General features: G+C 34.2%; 1 protein-coding gene across 3 annotated transcripts in view; it reads left to right on the top strand.

Moving 5' to 3' along the window:
* Nucleotides 1-13432, top strand: part of POLH (DNA polymerase eta) — a 44722-nt gene that overhangs the window by 2958 nt on the left and 28332 nt on the right. For all 3 annotated transcript variants that reach the window (XM_074310808.1, XM_074310809.1, XM_074310810.1), the window contains exons 2-4: nt 7145-7285; nt 9519-9653; nt 13010-13227. In XM_074310808.1, coding sequence (XP_074166909.1) covers nt 7149-7285; nt 9519-9653; nt 13010-13227 — 490 coding nt within the window. In that variant the 5' untranslated portion in view covers nt 7145-7148. The remainder of the gene's footprint in view (nt 1-7144; nt 7286-9518; nt 9654-13009; nt 13228-13432) is intronic.

Below are 13432 nucleotides of genomic sequence, written 5' to 3'. Positions count from 1 at the left end.
GACTGGGCTTGGGATCAGGAAGGTCTGGTCTTCCTGAATTCAGCTCCAGCCTCAGATGATTACTAGATGTGTAACCCTGGACAAGTTGCTTATCCCCTGTTTCTTCATCTGTAAAAATGAACTGGAGAAGGAAATGGCAAACCCCTCCAGTATCTGTGCCTTACTGATTTCAGGAAATTATAAAATTTATAAAGCACTCTATTTTCTGTAGCAAAATACATAAACTGAAAAAAATCATTCATAATGTGCCCAGTAGGATTTTAACTGGCTATTTTGTGCAGCATTTAAAAGTCATATTTTAAATAATCTAAGAGAGAATTTATGTCTTTGTCATGTAGGGTTTAGTTAACTAGAATTTAATGAAACTAAGTGGGGGGTGGGGAAAAAAAAGGAATTTCCAAATGTGGGTTTCTTTCAGTTCTTTCAGACCTTTCTACCCTGGTTTTATGATCATCTCTTTTTTTCTTGTGGGGTAGTGAAGGATAAGTGACTTGCCCAGAGTCACACTGCTAGTAATTGTTAAATGTCTGGTCAAATTTGAACTCAGGTCCTTCTGATTCCGGGACCGATACTCTGATCTATCTAGTTGCCCCAGGCTTTATGATTATCAAGAACCCACTAGTTGTAGCTTTATATGAAAGGCAGAAAAAACTCATCTTAGAAAACCTTCCAAAACATTTTTATTGCATAGTATTCTTAATAATTTCCCCAAATGAATTATTTTTTTTTCCCTTTTATTCGCTGTTGTTAAGAGTGGCTGTTACATCTAGACTTAGTTTCTTCTTTATCTGTTTTGCTCTTGGCTTAGTTTTAGTAGAAAGGAGATAAAATTGAATCTTACAGATAAAACCAAAGCCTAAATTTAGTTAAGCAAGTTTTATCTTATTTCTCCTACAACTTTAAAAGAAATTGTATAACCACTGTAGACATGACACTGTACTAGAGCTGTTAGTAGCATAATTTTTACCAGTGCTTCTGATAATTGAATTTTTTGAATAAGCATTATCAAACTTAATATGTTTTATTGTTATCTTTCTTCATTGAAAATTTTTAGAGCTGGATTTAAAAACTATCTAATTCAATCCCTATATTTTACAGATGAGAAAACTGTTTCCTTCTTTATGCAATATCCATCTTTTAAAACCCAAATCATATACTATCTCTTATGTAAAGATTTCCCCAATGTCCATAGCAGGTAAATATCTTCCTCTTTATATCTAATGCTTTTATGTTTTTAATAACATACTTGTAATATTTTAAATTATGGTTATCTGTTTTGGGGACTTAAATTTTCTAGACTTTATTAATTCATTAGGTCCTAATATCACACAACTAGGTGGTGACAGAAATAGAAGTAGAATTTCTTTTCTAAATTACTTGAGAAAGGTTATATTTATCATACTGTATTCAATTCAATAAACATTTATTTAGGCTTATGCCATGTGCAGAGAGCTGTGCTAGGCCCTAAGGAAATACAGAGTTTACATAAGACATTATCTCTTCTAGTCTAGTAGTAGGATAAAGGATGGAAGTAAACAAGCATTCAGTGCCTACTATGTGCTATGTGCTATGCTAAGTGTTAAACAATTATCTTATTTGATTCCCCTCAACAATCTTGGGAGGTAATGTTATGATTATCCCCATTTTATGGTCAAATAAACTAAAGCAAACAGGATAGATTACTTGACCAGGAGCAGACAGGTAAGAAATATCTAGTTAGATATGAATTTAGGCCTTCCTGACTCCATGCCCAGTTGTTTAGATACATGAAAATGCTGTCATTTCTCCTCCCAACTTTTCTCTGGGCAAAATATCCCCTCTTACAGCCCCTAAGTCCCCCATGTTGAGGGCTTTCAACCCTCCTCACTCTGGATGTATTTCAAAGAGTGCTGCATTTGGAGTCAGATGATTAGGATGTAAATCTTGACTTTGTCATTTATTATCTGTGTGACAAATCAGTAACTCTTCTGGGACTTAGTCTCATCTCTAGATGAGATGTTTGGACTACTTCACCCCTAAGGCCCATGCTATCTCTGAATCTATCCTCTAACCTCGTCAGTGTTCTTCCTTAGTCTGCTTACTTAGTACCTTACTCTGCAGTTTATTCCTCCTTAGGCTAAGGTCTTGTCAGTTATAGATAAGTGCATTCAAAAGATGTAAAGCAAAGTTCTATATGCAGTTCAAAAGGTTATCAACTGAAAAAAGTCTTTGAGATCAAATTAACACATTTATTAGCTACATACTATGCCCTAGGCGTTGGAGCTACAAAGTTAAAACTGAAACAGTAATTACCTCTAGAAGCTTACATTCTACTGCAGTGATACAATATATACACAGATAAATAAATGAAAGGTTATTTGAAGAGTCAAAACACTTAACTGCTAGGAAAAAGAGGGAAGAATTCATGGTGGAAGGCGACATTAACTAAACTTTGAAAAAGTTAAGAATTCTGGAAGGATACTGGAAGGAAGTGGTGTAACCCATTCACAGAAGGACAGTTTGTTAAAATTCTTGGAATTAGAAGATAGAAGATCTATCACTAAGCAAGTTCCAGTTGACTGGAACAGATAGAAGGGAGAGAGATTGTAAAAGTTATCTGGGTAAAAACTTGTCTTTAATAATTTTCAATGCAAGTTTGCTAATAGGCCAGGATTAGGAATTTAAATTAGAATGATTACTTTGTCCATTGTGTGTTGAATGGGGGTGAATCGAATAGGGGAAAGAGAAATAACTGAGGGATTGAGAAAGAATTTATTATAGTAGTCTCTAGGTTAGCATTCATGAGAAATTGAAGTTAGGTAGTAGCCTCCGAGTCAGAAAGAGACAGTTGTGAAAGATATTGTAGAGTTAGAATTAACAGATCTTGATAACTGATTATAACTGGGGGAGGGGGAAAATAAGAGGGGAAAATCAAGTATGATTCTGTGATTATGAACCTACGTAGCAGTCAACAGAAATAGAAAAGTTTTAGTGGGAAGATGATCAGATCCACTTTGTTCATGTTGAATTTGCAGTGAGATATCAAGTTGCAGATGTCTAGCAGATTGTTGGAATTGTAGCTAAGTTCAAGAGAGAGTGACTGAATATATAGATTAAGGAATAATAATCTGCTGGGAGATTCTAATGAGATTATGGGAATTCTGAATAATATAACCCAAACCCAGAAAGAAGAGAATCTTTGATAGATCTTTGGGAAAGCTTGCCTTTAAGGGTTGATTAAGAGTACAGAAAGCAGTGAAAAGGTTAGAATAATGATTATAGATGTAAGAGGATAACCAGGAAAGTGTGAGCTTCCTGAAGCCAGGGATGTGAAGATCTATAAAACAGTTGGTAAATGATGTCAAGAGCACCCGTAAATTGCTTCAGAGGTCAAGGATAAGTGTTAAAACAGACCATTGGGCTTGCCAGTAAGGAAGTCAGTAGTGAGAAAAGATTCATTTAGAGTTCATGGGGGTGGAAACTTAAGTTACAGAAAACTGAAGAGAGAAAAGTAGATAATAAGAAAGCAATGGTATAAAGGTAGAGGCATGATTTTTTTCTTTTTAATATTATCATAGCTTTTTATTTACAAGATATATGCGTGGGTAATTTTTCAGCATTGACCCTTGCAAAACCTTCTGTTCCAACTTTTCCCCTCCTTCTCTCCATTCCCTCCCCCATATGGCTGGTAGACCAATACATGCTAAATATGTTAAATACAATATATGTATACATATCCATTCAGTTATTTTGCTGCACAAGAAGAATTGGAGTTAGAAATAAGGCAGAATTAACCTGAGAAGGAAATAAAAAATGTAATTGGACAAAAACAAGGAATTGGAAATGCTATGTTGTAGTTCACACTCATTTCCCAGAGTTCTTTTGCTGGGTGTAGCTGGTTCTCTTCATTATGGAACAAATGGAACTGATTTGGTCCATCTCATTGTTGAAGAGAACCACGTCAGATGATCAGAATTGATCATCATATAGTATTGTTGTTGAAGTATATAATGATCTCCTGGTCCTGCTCATTTCACTCAGCATCATGTAAGTCTCTCCAGGCCTTTCTGAAATCCTCCTGCTGGTCATTTCTTACAGAACAATAATAATCCATAACATTCATATATCACAATTTATTCAGCATTCTCCAATTGATGGGCATCCATTCAATTTCCAGTTTCTAGCCACTGCAAAAAGGGCTGCCACAAACATTTTTGTACATACGGGTCCCTTTCCCTTCTTTAATATCTCTTCGGGATAGAGGCATGATGTTTTTAAAGGAGAAAGATTTGTATGGTGGCTGGACAAGGCAGCATCAAATCCAAAGAAGGTAGGGGTGTGTGTGTGTGTGTGTGTGTGTGTGTGTGTGTGTTGGCAAATGGAAAGCACCCAATAGAAAAGAAAAGAATGGAAAAGAAAGGAATATTGTTGGAGCAAGGTCCTGGGGAAGCCAGGGTGGGAAAGAACAAAAAATGGAAGATAATGTCAAGAAGTTCTGTGGTTTAGAGTATGGAACTTCTATTAAGTGAAGTAAAAAGAAGATGTAGTTATCTACTAGAATTATGGGCCATCAGAAGGCATTTGGAGTCAGTCAGTTTCATTTTGATGAAAGGAAAAACCTAACAATTGGTGTTTTCTGAAAGTGGAATATGTTGTTTCAGAAGATAGTGATTTCTTCCTCATTGGTGTTTGAATGAAGAATGGGTGAGTACTTTGCTGGAGATGTTGAAGGAATTCTTGGTTAGGTGTGAATAGGATTAGATGTTTGAATTTCTTTCTGTTTCTTTCTGAACTGATGAGAACAGAGTAGAAGAAGTGGATAACTTAGCTGAGTCTAAGCAACATAAATTTGTAGCAGGTGAAATTTTTTTTTTAAACTTTTTCTATCCCTGTTTCTATCACTGGAATATGGGAACATCTCCAGATCTATGATGTCCTGGCATAGGGAATTCCCAAAGGGCAAACTCCTAGATTAGTACTGATTCTGCAATTTGTAGTCCTTTAAAGCAACAGTCTGGGGCAGTGAAAGGTTAGGTGACTTATCCCAGGTCCAGGGATAAGCTTTTTCATCAATCCAAATCATCTCATTTCCTCATGGTGTCAAATTAAGTTAGGGATTACTGTATTGGTTCTTCTTTAAAGATAGCTAACAAAGAATTGTCACAGAAAGATTAATGGAAAAAAAATCTATTTGTGAGTTGATTTAACTAAAGTTATAAAGCAGTTTATATACATACACACACACACACACACACACACACACACATATATATATATATATATATATATATATATATTTTTTTTTTTTTTTTTTCCTTAATAGAACTATATTTTTGGTGTTGCAGTCTACCTTGTTAAGAGCTTAGGAAGCATTTAATTTCATTTGTGGTAGCACATTTTAGAACTCATGTACATTATAAGGTTAGTAAAAACAAGATAGAAAAGCTAGGAATCCTACATAACTAGATTTGGTTTGGCACCCTATAATAAGTAGAGTCTAGGATCTTAGAAAACTTGTCTTATGGGAGTGGGAAAAGAGAAGAATCTTAGAGGAAATTTTGGTGATGTAATGAAAGCCATAATTTTTTAAAATGAAAAAACCAGTAATGTGGGGAATATCTGGGTTAAATGATGGTGCTGCTTAAAAATATTCACATGGCTCTCTGGTCTCATTAGAATAGATATTCACTCTAAGCAATGTTGATAGTATTCCATCTTGTTTGCCAATTCTGTGTGACATTATCTTTGGCCTTCTTTGAGTTCATTTTAGGGGGTCCATCTAATGTGCCAAAAACCATATTCATTTTCACCCAACATTTTAAGCATATGTGTTGAGGGATGACTCGATGGCTACTGGTTTAGCTCTTGTTCTTACCATGTTCCTAGAACATTTTATTTATTTTTTATTTTTTTAATACTCCTTTTTTTCTCTCTTTCTCTTTGTAGTTTTTGAAGGATATGCATATGTTACAGTCTCCTCACACTCTGAATCTCTCCATTACCCTCTGGGTGATAGTGGGTATGGCTTAAAGCCATAAAACACAATAAAATACAAATTTATTAAGTACCTACTCTGTGCTAGGTTATAATCTAATGGGAGAAAATGATACCCAAAAGGAAGTTAAAAAGGGATGGGGAATTGGAGCACAGTCCCTGGTATGTGTAGAGAGAATAATGATATTGAAGTACAAATAAACAGTATATTGAAGAGTCAGCTGGGCTTCTGAGATTTCTATAAAGGAAGATTTTAGGAAGAGGTTTTTTTTTTTTTTTTTTTTTTTTTTTTTTTTTTTTTACTTTGACATCTAGCCCTTCAATCAGAGAGGGTACCAAAGCTAAAGCTATCTTCATGATCATGCATTTTCTAGTGATGATCTTATTCTGGTTCACAATGAATTTGAAACCAAGAAGAACATCTGAAACATCAGTAAGATATTATATATTTAAAAATGGACCTTTTTATCCAGAAGAAGTTAGGGTTACTAAAGAAGCTCTGCAATTTTCTGAAAGCAATCCTAGCCACTCGTCCATTTCTCTTAAGTTCTAGGTCCATTTTGTTCATTTGTACTCTAAATCTAAGACATGAGTGATAAGCTCTACAGGTAGTCATAATCTAGATAATAGACATTTTTTTATCCATTTGGTTTTTCTTTGGTGATGATTAGGTCAAACTTTCTTGAATGGTAATAGGCTCTTTTCCGGAAGACTCCTCACTATTTTGGACCTATGAAAAAGACATCTTAAGAGAAATCCCAATATAGGGTTGGTTTTGTTATTATTTTTTTATTTTGTACTTTATTTTAAACCATGGATTGACCAGTGAGTATAACTTCTCTCCTCTATACCATTGTCCTGTATAAAAAACTAACTCATGCTTTTAAAAGAAATTGTAATCATGTTTTAGAATTAAAGAGAAAATAATTTGTCTTAAAGCTATTTCTTAGTTTACTTCTTTTTTGTAGCCAAGGGTAATTTCATGAATGAAATTATTTATTCTAACCTTTTAATGCTTTTTACATGCCTAAATATACCTGGTGATTATCTTTTCTATGTTGTAAACATAGAGTAATACTTAAATATGAATAGAAATGTTGTTTTCCCATATCTCTTTTTAGTTATCTTCATCTGATTCAGTGATTATAAAACATTTTGTTTTTGTTAACAGGAAAATGGCAATTGGGCAGGAGCGTGTGATTGCTCTGGTGGACATGGATTGCTTTTTTGTACAGGTGGAACAGAGGGAAAATCCACATTTGAGAAACAAGCCTTGTGCAGTTGTACAGTACAAATCATGGAAGGGTGGTGGGTATGTGTCATTATTATTTTTGACATCATCAGGTCATAGTTAGAAATTTACATTGGACTAAATGATATAATTAAGACTTCCCTGAACTGTCATGATTTAAATTTTAACTGTGGCTTCTGTGTGCCTTGAAATGTGGAATTTTCACTATTTCATGGCCTTCTGATATTTAAACATTATAGAGGTGGAAGAAGCTTTCTAGTCCAACTTTTACCTGCACAGAAATCTTCTCCACAGTATCCAGTCTTCCCATTCTTCTTTTAGATAATTCTAGTCTTTCTTTTTCTTTTTTAATAGCTCTTTATTTATCCAAATACATGCAAAGATAGTTTTCAACATTCATCATTGCAAAAACCTTGTGTTACAAATTTTTCTCCCTCCCTCTTCTAGACAACAAACAATTCAACTTAGGTTAAACATGTGCGATTCTTCTAAACATATTTCCATATTCATCACACTGCACAAGAAAAATATCAAAAGGTGGAAAAAAACACAAAAAAAACCCAAGCAAACTACAACAACAAAAAGTGGAAATACTATGCTTTATAGATAATTCTAATCTAGCTCAAATCTGTCTCTCTGAAGTTTAATCTCTATTTTTTATTTTCCTTAGACTTGGGTTATTACCATCTTTTGTTTTGCCCTAATTCTTCCCCAATTTCTAGTCTTTTTATCAATCAGTTAACAAAGCATTTTTTAAATGAGTGCTTATGATGTTGTAGCACTATGCTAAGCTTTGGGAATATAAAAACAAGCAAAAAGAAAGACAGTTCCTACTCTTGAAGAATTTTATTCTAATAGCGAAGTCAACACTTAAAAAGTTAAAAGGGGGCAAGTCATATGGGGGTGGGGAAGAGGAAAGGTACCCAGCATGGGGACATGAAGAGAAGGCCAGAGCACTGCAATCAGTTTGGTGGGCAATGAGGAATTTGTCTCACTCTAATCCTCAAAAAACCTTTTGGCTATATCCCTCTACTGGTTTATGGTCCTCAGTGATTTAAAAATCTTCTTTTTTTTTTTTTTTTAAATAAAGCTTTTTATTTTCAAAACATATGCACAGAAAATTTTTTAACATTGATCTTTGCATAACTTTGTGTTTCAGATTTTCCCCTTTTTCACTCTCACCTCCTCCCCTAGATGGCAAGCAATCCAGTTATACATGTTAAAATATATGTTAAATTCAATATGTGTAAACATATTTATACAATTCCCTTGCTGCACAAGAAAAATCTGCTGCACAGATCAAAATGGGAAAAAAAATGAGAAAAAAAAAATGCAAACAACAACAAAAAGAGTGAGAATGTTATGTTGTGATCCACATACACTTTCCATAGTTCTTTCTCTGTGTGTAGATGACTCTCTTCATCACAAAATCATTGGAATTGACATCAATCATCTTATTGTTGGAAAGGTCACGTTCATCAGAATTGATCCTCGTATAATATTGATGTTTCCCTGTACTTAAAAAATCTAAGAAATAGAATAGACAATACATTGAAGTACTTGATTCTAGTCTAAGTAACTTTATTTTCTTTATAAACTTTAGCAAGGTATACAGAAATAGCATAATACTTGATGCTAGTCTTAGCACCTAGTAAATTATAAATAAAATAATGCCTGGAAATTACTTTTTCTTTTGTATGAGGAAAGCACATTTTTATAGACTATTATGTTATATTAGGCATTTCCTATTGGAAGACTTTAGGGCTATACAACTCTTTATTTCCCTCCTGTCACCACTGCTTCCTATCTCTTCTGGCTCATTGTGTTGCCTTCTATATGAATGACTTAATATAAACATACCAATTCTATTACTTGAATTACAAAAAAATATTTCTTTAAAAACCTCTGAATTGATTTGATAACATGAACACATAGGCTATCCAATAACATTTGCAGTATTTCATTTTTACCTATTCCATCAGTACAACCATTATCTTTTATATTTTAGGCTACTGCTAATGCTGAATGTGAATATAACTGAAGTTTAATGTATCATTTGCTATCTTTGTCACCTTAGGTACCTATGGAACTCATTGCTTTAGTGAACTTGTGTTTATTGGCATCTTTTTCCTTTTATTATTCAGTGCCATTGCTTAAAATGAGCACCACTTGCCCATCTCTGTTTGCTACAGTTCATAATAGGTTCCCATTTTATCTAGTAAATTATTACTGTAAATGTTTCCTTTTTATTTTGCTTGTGGTCAATTAGTAACTTTTCATTTTTTTTCTCTAGAATAATTGCAGTCAGTTATGAAGCTCGTGCATTTGGAGTTACTAGAAGTATGTGGGCTGATGATGCTAAAAAGCTGTGTCCAGATCTTTTATTAGCACAAGTTCGTGAGACTCGAGGAAAAGCTGACCTCACCAAGTAAGGAGAAAAATTGTTTGGGATAAAAGGGAAGGAATTGGTATTAATGGTCTATTATACCCAGAATGGGAATTTAAATACTATTTTGAACTGGCAGCACCTGAATGGCATCACTTTCCCAGATACTTAAGTTTGGATTCCAAGAATTAATAACAATCATCCTAATAACCAGGTATATCTTTCTCCTTTCTTTAAAATTCTTCATTATCTTTAAACTCATCACCCATTATCTTTTTCTTATTAGAGTAAGGATAGCACATCCTCTTTGGCAAGGCCTTTATCTATGTTCTTTTATTGCCTTTTTTCCCTAAGAACTTTATTTTAGAAATCATTCCTTCCTTAATGACTAATAAAACATTTATTAAGTCTTTCCTGGGTACAAGTCACAGTGCTAAGTGCTATGTTTACAAATATAAAAGTGAGATCTTACTGCTCTCAGGGAGCTCACATTCTAATGAGGGAGACAACATATAGCGAAGATTATAGCTGCAAATCATATGGAAAACTCTCTTGATTCTTGAATTGCAGTAGCAAGGTTCATGGTAATGCCTTTTCATTAATGTAATTCCATTGATAAAATCATATTACTTTCTGATGTTGAACTATTTGACAACACCAAGGATTTTGGTGGTAAGAACTTTCTATGATCTACAAAGCTCTTTTCTAGCAGTAATATCATGAGGCAAGTAAGGCCTGTATTTTTTTTTTTAAAGCTGAACCTGAGGTTCAGAGAAGTTAATTGACTTAAGCAATATCACATAGCTAAAAAATAATGGAGGCAAATCCCTATGGGAGATGGCATTAAAGCATAAGAAGAAATAGAAGGGGGGGGGTGGGAAGAGTCATTGAGGCATCTGTTTAAAAAAAGAGAGAAATGAGAACAGAAGGAAGGCCAGATGAGCCTTTGATCAGCCTTTGAAAGCAATTTTATTTGTTCTATTTTTTTTCAGTCACATCTGACTTTTCATGACCCCATTTAGGGTTTTTAGTAAAGATACTGGAGTGGTTTGCCATTTCTTTCTCCAGCTCATTTTCTAGTTGAGGAATTGAAACAGGTTAAGTGACTTGTGTACAGTCACACAGCTAAGTAAGTATCAAGGCCATATTTCAACTGAGGAAGATAGCTTTTTGTCTCCAGGCCCAGCACTCCATCTATTGTACCACTGAAGCAAATTGTAAATAATAGTAACTTGTATTTTAATCTACAATGTTCTTTTCTTCTACTATGTTTATATAACCCACCATTCTATTTATTATTTGTTGGGAATAAAATTTAAAACATTTAAAGATTAGCTCAAGAATGGGTTGTATAACATAAAAGATGTACCTGTGCTAAGATAAAATACTATTTGGAAATTGCAAGGTAATTCCCTCACAGATTGATTTGATCAGATGTTTGTTAAAATATATATAGCCCACAGCCCATCACGGACACAGACAGCATGGAGAAAGTCCAGAAAGCCCAGCAGAATAACCAATTGGTTGAAATGTATTTCCTTTGAGGAAACTTAAAGGATCTTGATTATTTTAATTGAAGAAATAAAAAGGGGTGATCTGGATAAAAATCCTGCTTTAGTTCAAAAAATTATTATATTGATATTTAGAGGAAGAATTTTGAGTTCTGAAGTCATAAAGGATAATGACAATATTCTACAAAAGGATTACTAGAGACAAAATTTAACAGACTTAAGAAATGGCTTTTACATTCCAGCAGGGAGAATTCAAGTTAAAGCAGCTGGAATTTCTGACCATTGGTTGAATGGTCAGTTGGTTGAGACTGATATTATCAATGGAATAAGATATTAAGGAAATTATTGAACCCCATTTACTAGGAAATTTAAACAATATAAATATTCATCTATATGGTAAAGGTATAAGTCAAGCTGTATTTCAACTTAAAGAATCCATGATTTCTTAATTCTTTATCATGAATTTCTTATTATCTGAGTAATAATACATCTTTTTGAGAATCTGGAATGGTGAATCAGAAAAAGATGTGTGGCTATTTAGAGCAATAAGTGTAAAGGGCTGAAAGTTGAGTTGATGCACTAAGGTCAGACAACTGAGCACTTAAGGCTAATTGCTGATTGGACAATACTCTATTAGCATATGCTTGGAAAATGGCCCTTCCCACTATTCTGTGCTGGTTCTATCTTTTGGTGTATACAGAGAATTGTGGGAAGGATTAGGGGGTGGAGTAAGAGAAGACAGGGTTACCTTTGGTGGTAGAGGAGGAGAGGAGAAAGAATGCAGATCTTGCATCCATCCAATATACTTTTACCCCAAAGACCAAGAGTAAAGACCAAGGACTTTTGCTTATCCTGACTCTGGCTGATTCTAAGGTATCCAGGGTGCTAATTTGATCTTCACAATAAGGAATTCTAAGTCTTGAAAAAAGTAACTTGGAAAAGTTAAAGGAATAAAAAAAACAACTTGTTTTGTTTTCTCCCTCTCTCTCTCTCTCTCTCTCTTTTTTTTTTTTTTTTTTTTTTGGCAAGGCAATTGGAGTTAAATGTCTTGTCCAGGGATACATAGCTAGTATCAGGTGTTTGAATTTGGATTTGAACTCAGTCATTCTGACTCCGAGGCTAGTGCTCTATCCACTGTGCTATCTAACTGTCAGGGCTTATTTTTCCTTATAGGAGAAAAAATAAATTTGGAATTTCTTTTTCATTGTACATAATACAAAGAAGAGTTTATAAAGAAATAATTCTTTTATATACAGCTATGTTTCTTAACAATTATCAAATAAACAACATAATATGTTCATGAAAATTCCATGCTTTCCATATAGTAATTTTAACTTACTTTAGGAAGATTTGAAAAAGCACTACCTTTACAGTGCTTTTTATAGTTTATATAGTTTGGGGCAGCTAGGTGGCACAGTGGATAGAACATCAGCCCTGAAGTCAGGAGGACCTGAGTTCAAATCTCGTCTCAGACACTTAATTCTTCCTAGCTGTGTGACCTGGGAAAGTCACTTAACCCCAATTGCCTCAGAAAGAAAGAAAGAAAAATATAGTTTATAGTATCCTTTTCTGTTTTTTTTTTTTTTTTTGTACCCTTTATAACCTTTTTCCAGATTTGATATCTGAGTACCTTCTTCCTATCCCAAATAATTATAATATATTAAAGTGCTTTTTATAGCATTTTGCTCATTTGAATGTTTTACTTATAATCAAATTGTAATTTCTATAAAAATCCAAGTTAAGTTGGTGGTGTTCATTTTATAAACAAAAAAAAGAGAAACCTGTTTCAGTTCTCTCAGAATGCCAGTGGCAGAACCAGGAAAAGGATCAACATGCTGTCATTACCGAGGCTCCTGGCCAACAGCCAATGATTTTTATAATCTTCAGGTACCGAGAGGCCAGTGTGGAAGTGATGAAGGTGATGTCTCGTTTTGCTGTGATTGAGCGTTCAAGCATCGATGAGGCCTACGTAGATCTAACTAATGCTGTACAAGAGAGACTGCAAAAGCTGCAAGCTCAGCCTATCACAGCAAACTTGTTGGCAAGCACCTACATTCAGGGGTTTCCCAATGGCACTAGGGCCCTGGAGGGGTCTATTCAAAAAGGTACTTCCATAACAACATAGTAATACTGTTTCCTGCCTTTGGAACCTGGTTTCCTCAGACATGCTAATTCTTAGGATTAATTTTTACAGATAAATCTGCATTCACTGAAAAGAAAGTAACTTTAAAGAAAATAACACTTGGAAAAGAGACACCTTTCTATTCCAGGCAGAAGGAATTATGAAATTAGAAAGAAGCCAATTTCTTT

This window comes from Sminthopsis crassicaudata, chromosome 4 (assembly GCF_048593235.1).
Source record: "Sminthopsis crassicaudata isolate SCR6 chromosome 4, ASM4859323v1, whole genome shotgun sequence".
Lineage (NCBI taxonomy): Eukaryota > Metazoa > Chordata > Mammalia > Dasyuromorphia > Dasyuridae > Sminthopsis > Sminthopsis crassicaudata.
This window is presented reverse-complemented; position numbering and strand designations above follow the sequence as displayed.